The sequence below is a fragment of the Bos taurus genome, chromosome 16 (assembly GCF_002263795.3).
Source record: "Bos taurus isolate L1 Dominette 01449 registration number 42190680 breed Hereford chromosome 16, ARS-UCD2.0, whole genome shotgun sequence".
NCBI lineage: Eukaryota > Metazoa > Chordata > Mammalia > Artiodactyla > Bovidae > Bos > Bos taurus.
Window position 1 is genome coordinate 32,544,016 of NC_037343.1, and position 12,260 is coordinate 32,556,275.

General features: G+C 37.4%; 1 protein-coding gene across 3 annotated transcripts in view; it reads right to left on the minus strand.

Moving 5' to 3' along the window:
- DESI2 (desumoylating isopeptidase 2) overlaps positions 1 to 12,260 on the minus strand; it is a 45,284-nt gene that overhangs the window by 16,140 nt on the left and 16,884 nt on the right. For 2 of the 3 annotated variants that reach the window (XM_005216811.5, NM_001100384.2), the window contains exon 2: positions 502 to 574. In XM_005216811.5, the coding sequence (XP_005216868.1) occupies positions 502 to 574 (73 nt within the window). Of the gene's footprint in view, positions 1 to 501; positions 575 to 4,610; positions 5,180 to 12,260 lie in introns of those variants that run through there. The other variant, XM_010813122.4, reaches the window with a different exon arrangement.

Below are 12,260 nucleotides of genomic sequence, written 5' to 3' on the forward strand. Positions count from 1 at the left end.
TTTGCTCAGTAATATTTTTAAACTTTATAACTATACATTTGTAGGTCTACAAAAACAAGTTACAGAAATTCCCTCAGGAAATTGGTATTTCAAAATTGACGTTCCAGCACCAATCCTTTTCCAACCAAAATGATTATTTATATCATACTATCTTTTCAAAGTGCAAGGTTTCTTAGGAAGGTCAATATAGATTAAGGCAAAACTGTCATGGTATAACAATCTCAAAAGGAAAATATTTTTTAAGACACAGGATTTAGAATAAAAGATAACCAAATCAATGTACATGTGTGTAGTTTGAGTACTTTCTCCTCAAATACATTCAATTTTGGGCATTTTTCCAAAATACAGTATAAACAAATATGGGGAGATTTCCCCCTATTTCTACAATAAAGTATGGTACTTAAAAAAAAAAGGGGGGGGAAGAGCTACAGTCATGATTTTGCAACTCCTTTAAATGAGAAAAATCTTCAGAAAGTGTATTTAGACTGTGTGCACACATACCTCTGCCATATACTTCAATTCCTGAATGAAAAACTCCAATTCCGATGGAAGAGGTGTATTCGTTCATCCAGTACTAGAGGGGAAGAAAAGATTCAGTATATTTTTCATTTATAATTCAAATCCACGTACAGGAGGCTACTATTTCCTGAATCTTTTACTGAATATTTAGGCCTTTCTAACCCTATTCCTTTCTAACCACATTCAGTCCTATCACTGTGCCTTTGACTGTTCATCTAACATATGGAATGTCTTCCTGCGTCAAGATCAAAGTGAACGGAAAGTGACAGATGCCCAGTCATGTCTGACTCTTTGCAATCCCACGGACTGTAGCCTACCAGGCTCCTCTGTCCATGGATTTCCCAGGCAAGAATACTGGAGTGGGTTGATACTTCCTTCTCCGGGGGATCTTCCTGACCCAGGATCAAACCTGGGTCTGCTGCACTGTAGGAAGATTCTTTACTTCCCTTTACCAGGGAAGCTCAACAATCTCATTAGTAATCAGAAAAATGCTAGTTAAAACAATAAGCTACCATTCTTTTTTTTTTTGTCTGCTTGGCTGTGGGGCCTTAGTTATCCAACCAGGGATTGAACCCAGGCCCTCATCAGTGAGAGCACAGAGTCTAACCACTGGATGGCTAGGCAACTCCCTACCAGTATTTTTTTTTTTTTTTTAATCTATCAGACTGGCGAAGATACAAAACATTGCTAATACTTAGTGTTGGTAAGGATGTCAGAAGATACTGCACAAATGTGAATCAATGACAATTAATCAACCATTCCACCTCCTGGAAGGCAGTCTACAGAAATGCTTGAACATATGCAGAGACATGTCCTAGGATATTAACTTCAGTTATCTATAGCACTAAAAACTGGAAACAATCTAAATACCAGTAGGAGAATGGTTACATAAGTGATGGTAAATCCATATGATGAACTATCATACAGCTACTAAAAAGAATGAGTTACTATAAAAGGGCACTAAAAATATACCTAAGACACATAAAGTAAAGACACCAGGTCATAATACATTACCTGTAGCAAGATCACATTTTTGTAAGTTAAATAAATAGGTCCTGTGTGTATGTTTACATGCTAAATATAAAACAAAACAAACAAAACTACCAATTACAACAATTACAAAAAAAGAATTGGTATTACAAAAATACCAATTACAACAAAAGAAAGTTTGAAACATTACAGATCAAACTGTTAACAGTTTGGGGGAGCGGAGAAATATAGCATGGGGGTGTGAACACAAAGGTGTAAAGAGATATATTCACTTTTGACTCCATACACTTCAAGATTGTTTTTTCTCAATTTTATGAACTATGTATATTACTAACTTTTATAATTAGAAAAATGTTTACCCAAATCTATTTGTTCAGTGGTTTCCTTAGAGCCAACTTCTAGGACTTAAATTGTCTTTTCCAATTGAGAAATCTCATTGCTTACTCTGTAAAACCAATAATTTGATCTACTATCTAACTTCCTTAACAATGGCACCTACAGGTTTTTGTTCTAGATGCAGATAGCTCCAATGTAAAGTTACCTTTTTTCTTTTTATGGTGTGAGCACCTCTCTTTCAAAATAGAATATTTTTGAAAAAGAGATACATAATAGTTGTCTGCAATAATCAAAAGACTTTAAAACTCTTGGTAAATTGAACATTTATTTGCATTTAACATTTAATATCACTATTAATTTTAACAATTTATCTTTTGTTGACCTGTAAATAGCCTTCTCAAAGTGCTTTTATAATAGATTTCTATAATGGGAATCTAAACGTTTTATTAAGAGAGAGAAAGGTTTTCATGACAAAACAAAAACAAAAACCCTGCACAATGACTTTTGGCCAGAAGAGTTAATACAGGTTTAGGATGGGAATGTACTTGTCAGAGTGGGGAATCCTAGATTCAGAAATCTTTTAGTCTCTGCTCTTTCACAGTTGAAAATAATCTCCTCTATAGCACTCTGTATGTTGCCTGGGTATATATACTATATATACTACTTTGGTCTGAAATTTCCCTGCATTCAAGACTTTACGTTCTAAATATAAAAGAATATGTTTCGACACATTCTATAAATTGGAAAATCAATAAAATGAGAGAAGCTAAAAATGAGAGAGAAAACCCATCACCTGAAAATTTGGTCAGTCCTTTAAAGTTTACCATAAGAGATCTGACTACGTTAAGGCTCTAAAGAACTGCTGAGACTCTGTAATGAAAAACGAACCTGACAGCTCTGCAGGCGGCAGTGTCACCTCCACATACAGAAAGCTGGACATCAGGCCAAGGGTTTCTGCTCAAGGTTATGGAAGCCTGCAAGTTTCTAGGAAGAGGATTTCTTAACCCAGAGATATTTCTTTGAACAGTATTAAAAGCATACGTTAACCACTCTTAACATTGTTTCCCAAAGGCTCTGTCTCAATATTCTGCGCCAGGCAGGAATTAATGCTGATGTTTAACAATGAGGGACTCAACAGTTCTTTGCATTTCAAGTATCTTCTATCCCTAGAAAGGGCCCCAAAGGTAAGAGTTATTTTCTGGGTTAAAGTAACTATTTACTAGTTACAGATCTATGACTAGATATTTCTACTGATTTTAAAAAAACAATTATAAAGAATACTATGAGTAACTGTACACTAACAAATTGGATAACTGAAATGAAGAGAATAAATTCCTGGGAAGACAGAGTACTGACGCTGAATCAAGAAAAGACAGAAAATTTGAATAGATCTGTAATTAATGAGAATGAAGAAAAGAGAATGAATTGGTCATTTTAAAGCTATCCTGAAAGAAAAGCCTACAACCAGGTGATTTGGTGCTAGTGGTAAAGAACCCGCCTGCCAATGCAGGAGATGCAAGAGATGTGGATTTGATCCCTGGGTTGGGAAGATTCCCTGGAGGAGGGCATGGTAACCCACTCCAGTATTCTCGTCTGGAGAATCCCAGAAGAGCCTGGTGGGCTACAGCCCATAGGGTTGCAAAGAATCCAACACAACTGAAGCTACTGAGCATCCACACACCAAGTATTTACATAAGAACACTAATTCTTCACAAACTTATCAAAAGACAGAAGAAAAGGGAACATTCCCCAAGTCACTCTATGAGGCCAGCATTAATTGGGACACCAAAACCAGATAAATACATCATAAGAAAACTACAGATCAATCTCTTATGAGTACAGATTCAAAAATCCTCAACAAAATAATAGCAAACGGAATTTGGCAACATGTAAAAAGGAACATACATCATGAACAAGTGATATTTATTCTAGGAACAGAGGATGAATTTAGTATCTCCCCAAATCAATTAATGTAATATACCACATCTCTAGAAGAAAGGACAAAGAATCCAATGCTTTCATGATCAAAACACTCAAACTAAGAATATAAGGATCCAGGATCAGGGATCAAACCTTTGTCTCCTCCACTGGCAGGCAGATTCTTTACCACTGAGCCACCTGCTTGTTGGTTATCTGTTTTAAACATAGCACTGTGACACGTCAATCCTAAACTTCCAATCTATTCCTCCACCTTTGCCCCCTGGTAGCCATAAGTTCATTCTCTGTTTCTGTTTTGTAAATATATTTCATTTTTTTTTTTAGATTCTGTATATAATACATGTACACACACACACACATATATAATACTCTGTATATAATACAAGTGATACTTGTCTTTGTCTGACTTCACTCAGTATGATAATCTCCAGGTCCATCATGTTGCTGCAAATGGCATCTCATTCTTTTTTAATCACTGAGTAATATTCCATTGTACATACGTAAAATGTTACAGCAGTTTTGGAAAAGTTCGGTGGTTCCTCAAATACATTAAGCCCAGAGTTACTACGCTGCTGCTGCTTAGTTGCTCAGTCATGTCCAACTCTTTGTGACCCCATGGACTGTAGCCCACCGGGCTTCTCTGTCCATGGGGATTCTCCAGGCAAGAATAATGGAAAGGGTTTCACTCCTGGGTTTATGCTCAAACACATGAAAACACATATAAAAAGTTGCCATCAGTGTTCATAGCAGTATTATTTACTATAGGCCCGAAGTGGAAACAACCCCAACGTTCCTCAGCTAGTGAACAGATAAACAGCGTGGCATACCTTTATTACATTATTTCTCAACAAAAAGGAGAGAAGTTCCTGATGCATGCAGCAACTGAATGACTCTTGAAAACATTATGCCAGATGAAATAAGTCAATCACAGTGTATGATTCCATTTATATGAAATGCCTAAAATAGGTAAATTTATACAGACAGAAAATAGATTAGTGGCTACTTATGACTGGGAGGTGTGCAGAGAAATCGGGAGTGATCTCTAATGGGTATGGGATTTCTTTCTGAGGTGATGAAAAATTACTAATATTGAACGGGATGATAGCTGTACAATTCTGTGAATGCCCGAAAATCCACTGAATTGTACACAAAGGGCGAACTGAATGATAAGTGAACTATGTCTCAATAAAACTGTCTAAAAAATGCTGCTGCTAATTCGCTTCAGTCGTGTCCGACTCTGTGTGACCCCATAGACCCCAGAGACTACCAGGCTCCCCCGTCCCTGGGATTCTCCAGGCAAGAACACTGGAGTGGGTTGCCATTTCCTTCTCCAGTGCATGAAAGGAAAAGTAAAAGTGAAGTTGCTCAGTCGTGTCCGACTCTAGCGACCCCATGGACTGCAGCCTACCAGGCTCCTCCATCCATGGGATTTTCCAGGCAAGAGTACTGGAGTGGGGTGCCTGCTAGGAATAGAAGTAAAAGATCTACTAACTTGTACCAAATGGTAAAGAGTAAACAATTTCCACAGCTGGCAAACCTAAACAAAAACTCTTCTATAAATATCATGAATCCTCCAAGGACAAAATTTTGTTCAGACAGATACATACTTTGTTCCTTTAAAAAAGTGTAATTTGGCATTTTTACAAAGTTTCCTCTCTGTTAGCAAAGTGAGAACCAAGAAATTCTTGAACAAAAAAGTTTCCATTTTCCTGTCCTTCTTCTATGAAATAATCCAAAATATAAACTTTAGTAAAAGAGAAATAAAATATACATATTATGAGTATGGGACTTGATGCCCACACCCCCCAAAGTGAAAAGACTATTAGCTACCTTAAAGCATTTCTAATGAAAAACTCAAAAGATGGTCCAATTAGTTCTTGAACTCTTTGTTGTCTGGTCATTAAGTCATGTCCGATTCTTTGCAATCCCATGGACTGTAGCCTGCCAGGCCCCTTTCCTAGTCAAAAACCTTTAACCAGGTTATTCCTCAAATTACAGATTGCCTTCCTAATTTCAGACAGCTGCCTTCAAAAACATGTGAAAAACAGACTATAAACAAAAAACATATCAAGAACAGGAAAAAACTGGCAAGTCCCTGGCAGTCTAGTGGTTAGGACTTTTTGCTTTCACTGCTGAGGGCACAGGTTCAATCCCTGGTCAGGGAACTGATATCCCACAAGCTGCATGGCATGCCTCCCAAAAACAGAAAACAAAAAAATAAAACCCCAAACTCTAAATATATATATATGTATTTTGGTCAGTCACCTCTCATCTATGAACAGCAGCACATTACTGAAGAAATTAATTAAGTAAATTCGATCTTTCTCCTTGGTGATTTAAAAAATTTTTTTTCTGAATGGACTCCAAAGAAAAAGAGGGTAAAAATTCCACAGAGAGTCCGTCAGAGTGAGAAATGCTCTCCAAATGTTCCTGTTTCTGTTAGGGCTTCCTTGCTCTATTATTAGAGAACACGCCTGGAAGGCTTATTACTCTTTAAAAACTGGGCAGGCTGCCTGCAGGAGACGAGCGTTTAATTCAAGGTCAGCAAACCTTATCGAGTCCTTCTGCCTCAAAGTCCTGCCAAGGCTATGCAGACAATATGGAGGATGCCTATTTTAAGTGGAGATGCATGATATAACTGTAAACAAACAAAACACACATAGCGGTCTCTCGGTATCTGCAAGGGACTGGTTCCAGAACCGCCCCCCGACCCCCCAGACTCCCCAGTCCGAGATGCTCTAGACCCTTATTTGAAATGGCATGGTAAAGGCATCTGTGGATACGGAGAGCTGACTGTATATGAGGACTTAGTCTTTTACTGAATGATTTTAGTTGTGAAACTCCCCCTAAAATGACTAGCTGTGGCGACTTACTAATGTTGAGTAATATTATCGTCTCACAGTTTAAGATTTTTAATAGCAGTGTTTCTCGATGCTCCTCTAACTTGATTTCCACCCTTTGTCTTTAAAAAATTATTTACGTACCACTGCTGAAACATTTCACACGGTATCTGTGGAATAAACATCTTCTCACAAAGCTCAACAGAGCTTCTCAAATTCACTATGTGGAAATTCATGCTTTTGTAGAACCATAAAACATTGATATTTTCCAACAGAAGATGTATTATAAATATGCAACATGAAATCACAGCCAAGAACATGTATCCATGAAAAACAAACAAACAAACCAAGCTGCTGAATTAGACATGACTGGATGTTAGCAAGATTTTTGTTAATTTCTGTTGGATATGTCTTCATTGATTTTGTTGTCTAAGTAGCAGCAGATGCCAAAAGTTTTAAACTTACATACTTGGGGAAAGAGGACAATTTTATTTAAAGGCTTAGCTTTTTATTTGAATTGGGAAAAGACCACTTGTATTTCTAGAGTTGGGTCCAAGCCTAAGAGTATACCCAGTATTCAGAGACTAGTTGAATACGCTGCTCTGAGACAACTGCAGAAGCTGGGATGAAGAGGTTTACACATGACGACACTGGGCCAGCCCTGCAGAGAAAGTTTACCACGCAGGGCATGTGAGGGCGGAGCGACACGCAACACTGGGGGTGAGCCACCAAAGGAAGCTTTATGTTCAAGTTTACCCAACGCTGACAACCACATAATCCCTGAGGGATTATATGAAGATCAGACGCTTTCATTTGAAAGTTGGTTTGCAATGTGATTCTTCTCACACTCTTCCCAATATACCAAAGGAAAACAATAAATGAGCCAGCTGCTACCACAAAACAGTCTCTCTCAAACCATGAAACAACAGCAGAGTTACCACAACATGTCCATGTCAACCATCTCCTAAGCTATTTGGTCAGCTTCATCTAACACTATTGTTCCCTTAGGATCCAACAGGAAAGCTCACAACATCTCTGTGTTCCAGTTTGGATCACAAGAATATTGTTTCTATCATCTTAGAATTTACTTCAGAGTTTACCGCTTGGATAGAAAAAGGCTGATCCAAGCATTTCAATGAACAACGCGGACGCGTTTGAACTATAGTGGAAAGACACTGGGCTGAGTGTCAGGAGATGGGGGTTCTTTGCCTTGGTTTCCTCACAGATATTTGGTAACTTTTTAAAAATTTAATTTTTATTTTATATTGGAGTATAGTTGATTAACAATGATGGGTTAGTTACAGGTGTACTGCAAAGTGATTCAGTTATACCCATGTAAGTATTTATTCTTTTTCAAATTATTTTCCCACTTAGGTTATTTTACACAATATTGAGTTCCCTATGGTACACAGTAGGTCTGTGTTGGCTATCTATTTTAAATAGAGTGTATATGTTAATCCCAAACTCCCAATCTATCCCTCCCTGACCCTGACATCTGATAACTTGTAAAGGTTCCCAATGACTCAAAAAAGAGACACTGATTCCAATTCACACCCTTGGTTCAGATTCTCTTCACTATCTACTACTTGTGTGACCTGGGGAAAGATACCTATCCTCTCTGTCCTTATTTACAAAATGGGGATAATGAACAGAGTCTTCCACAGAGGACTACTATGAGAATGAAATACATTAGTATGTATAAAGTACTTAGCAGAGTGCTTGACCTACAGCAAACATCAAGCGTTAGTCGTAGCAAACACATATTGGTAGGATTCTTCCCTCATACTCTGTTCTACAGACTGATAAAGGGCTGGATGCACATGTAAATAGCAGACTGGTTCTGGCTATCTGTTAATTCTCAGAACCTTCAAGATTTGGGAGTTATGCCACATTACCAAAAGCAGTGACTCACTAAACTGGATGGCAAACAATGGCAGAGTTAATTCGACTCTGCTTTAAGATGCCTATAAGCAATGATTTATCTTCTTGAGAAGTACAGATCTGAGTAAAAGGTCTCTGTAAGGCAGTGGTTTTATGGGGTTCTTATATATTCAAGAAGGACATGAGCAGAGGACTGGAGAACTAATCTCACTTTGGTGTTAGGACCTTACAGCCTTGAACATCTTAAGTCCACAGAGATGGCAAGTAAACGAAGAGAAGAGGGCCAAGGAAGGACTACTAGAACATGCTTAACCCCCTCTGATGCCTGCCAGTGTCACTGAGGGTTAGAAGGCTTATCAAAATATTCCAGAGTATTAACATAAAAAGAGGAAACAATTCACAGAAAAATCATCATCTTGAAATATATGGGAAAGCAATGAATACATAAATAACTGCAGCTACTTTTGAACTCAATCTTGCTTCAATGCAAAAAATTGGCCTAAATATTTCCACTTATTATTTCTAAAGCATTATTTACACAACTGAACTGACTGTACTATATTACAGTCATATGTTAAAATGGTAAGTTCTTCTGATAGAGAACTTTCATTAAACTTCATTTTAGTCAGTGATTTGTTTTATCAACTTAATAAAATGTTATGCTTCCTGCTTGAAAGCAACAACTATGATAAATGCTATCTCCCTAGTCTGGAACTTAAAACATTTAATATAATCACTTAGAGTCTGGGTCTGATTTCCTTAAAAGGCATATTAAATGATGTAAGTATAAAGTATGACTGTTTCCCCTAAAAACTAGAATCAGTGTTCGTGGCATTAAAAGTAATTTACTTTATTCCCCCCCAAAGGTGTTTAGGACAAGATATTTCAATTACTGAGTTAAAAATCCAAAATAAACTGTGACAAGTAGAGACTGGGGTAATTATTATAGTGCCTTCTCATATAAAACTGTCCTTGATGTTCACACTGTTAAGCTACCTTATGAAGTCTTTTTGGTACCAATGGATATATTCCAAGATAACCTTACCACAAATGCTACTTAACAGTAAATCATATTTAAATGCTTTCTATGGTGCTTTAACAACAGGCTGGTCATAAACCAGAGACAATAAAATTGCACCGAATGAACTGAGATTTTCCAGTATTTTTTTAGATGAAATCATGAATACCCATCTATGTCTGTTAATTTACTTTATACTATAAGAATTATATAGTATAGATGCTATTTTATTACTATTTCTAAGAAAATGTCCAATCTCTTCACTACCAGAAAATATTATCTGATGAGCACATGGCTGACTTTCTCTTAGGGGAAAAAAAAATTATCTACATATCAAAAACATTTTCAAAATTATGTATAAATTGTTGATAACAGTAATTAAGGTATAAAGCCTTATCTTTTGGAGTATGTAATAGCTCCTGATTATGAAAGATTTGTCAGTAATCTTTTAGTTCATAGTGTTTTACTCTCAAGTCTCAGTTCTGATGATAAAATTTAAAGTTAGCCCAAGACTGACAGTGTAGTCAAAATGAACACATGCACAAAAGCTACGGCCAAACCTCCTTGTTTGCTGACAGTCTCAGTTTACGTTTGCTTCAACATAACTATCTGGACTGCACCTTCCTGATAAAACCTGAAGTTAGCCTCAGACTGGCCTTCTTAGGGACTGTACTGAGTCTTAAACGCTCCTAAGCACTGTCCTGATGGCATGAGTGTGAATATGCCTGACATGATATACTGGTATGATAATATATTTATACTGACATGATAATCTAATAAGCAAAGAAAATGTGGTGTCATGTATTTTAGACAGGGCTGAAGCTTCCTCCTCTTTATCGATTAGGCAAACTAATTCTCAAAAACAAATTACTATGTTTACCAAAAGATCCAATTTCTAAAACCCACAACAAGCTAGATCCAAGATGACTCTGAATTAAGTTATTTAAAGGAGAATAGATTTTTAAAAGTCAAATCAACAGTGAACTAAATGCGCCATGAATATTTTCAAGACTAAACCTACGTTGTATGATCCACAGTTTGACTCTACTAGCAGATGGGACAGGGTACTACCAGTTCTTGGTCCTGAACCACAACTATATCGGAAAACCAAGTTCTTGGCAAATCTCTCCTAGCAAGCACTTAATTTAGTTGTGTGAAATATTTTGGTAAAACATTGAAACTCCTTCTAAGGAGCCTATTTGTATTTGACTATCCTCCTGGATTGGGTTCTAAAACTGCATGAGATCTGAGACAAAGCCTTACTTAATTCTGTACCCTCCATGTTGCTTAGTGTATTGTATTATACTTAGATCATTCAAATTCTTGATCAGCTGAAATGCAGCAAGGAATATGTAATCCTTTTTCCTTTGTTCTGTCCTTAAATGTGACTCATGGGGGAAAGCATGGGAAAAAGCAATGGAATTCCAAAAACCCCCATCTATTTCTGCTTCATTGACTATGTTAAAGCCTTTGACTGTGTGGATCACAACTATGGAAAATTCTTAAAGAAACAGGAATAACAGACCACCTTACCTGCCTCCTGAGAAACCTGTATGCAGGTCAAGAAGCAACTGGACAGGTCAAGTTAGAACCGGACTTGAAATAGACTGGTTCCAAATTGGGAAGGAGTACATCAAGACTGGTTATTGTCACCCTTCTTCTTTACCTTCTATGCTGAGTACATCATGTGAAATGCCAGGTTGGATGAAGCACAAACTGGAGTCAAGATTGCCGGGAGAAACATCAATAACCTCAGATACACAGATGACACCACCTTTATGGCAGAAAGCAAAGGACTAAAGAGCCTTGTGATAAAAGTGTAAGAGGAGAGTGAAACAGTGGCTTAAAACTCCAAACTCAACATTCATAAAAAGAAGATCATGTTATACAGTTCTATCACTTCAAGGCAAATAGATGGGGGAAAAAATGGAAACAGTGACAGACTTTATTTTCTTGGGCTCCAAAATCACTCCAGATGGTGACTGCAGTCATGAAATTAAAAGATGCGTGTTCCTTGGAAGAAAAGCTATGACAAGCCTAGACAGCATATTAAAAAGCAGAGGCATCACTTTGCCGATAAAGGTCCATATAGTCAAAGCTATGATTTTTCCAGTAGTCATGTATGGATGTGAGAGTAGGACCATTAAGAATGCTTAGTGCCAAAGAATTCATGCTTTTAAATTGTGGTGTTGGAAAAGATTCTTGAGAATTCCTTAGCAAGGAGATCAAACCAGTCAATCCTAAAGGAAATCAGTCCTGAATATTCATTGGAAGGACTGATGTTGAAGTTGAAGCTCCAATACTTTGGCCACCTGATGCAAAGAGCCAACTGATTAGAAAAGACCCTGATGCAGGGAAAGATTGAGGGCAAGAGGAGAAGGGGACGACAGAGGATGAGATGGTTGGATGGCCTCATTGACCCAATGGACATGGGTTTGAGCAAACTCAGGAGATAGTCAAAGACAGGGAAGCCTGGCGTGCTGCAGTTTATGGGACTGCAAAGAGTTGGACACTACTTATCGACTGAACAACAACATGGGAAGAGGATCGCCACTCTTACTCATTCAAGACATATTTATTGAACACCTAAGACACATGAGAACTAGCAATACAGACTCAAACATAAGCAAGTTTCTGTTCTCTTGGAGATTGCATTCTTGAAAAGTTATCTTTTAAACTGAAGGTGTAAAACCCATTAAAAAATCCTGAGATCACTTCAGTGGGCTGTGCTAGTATTA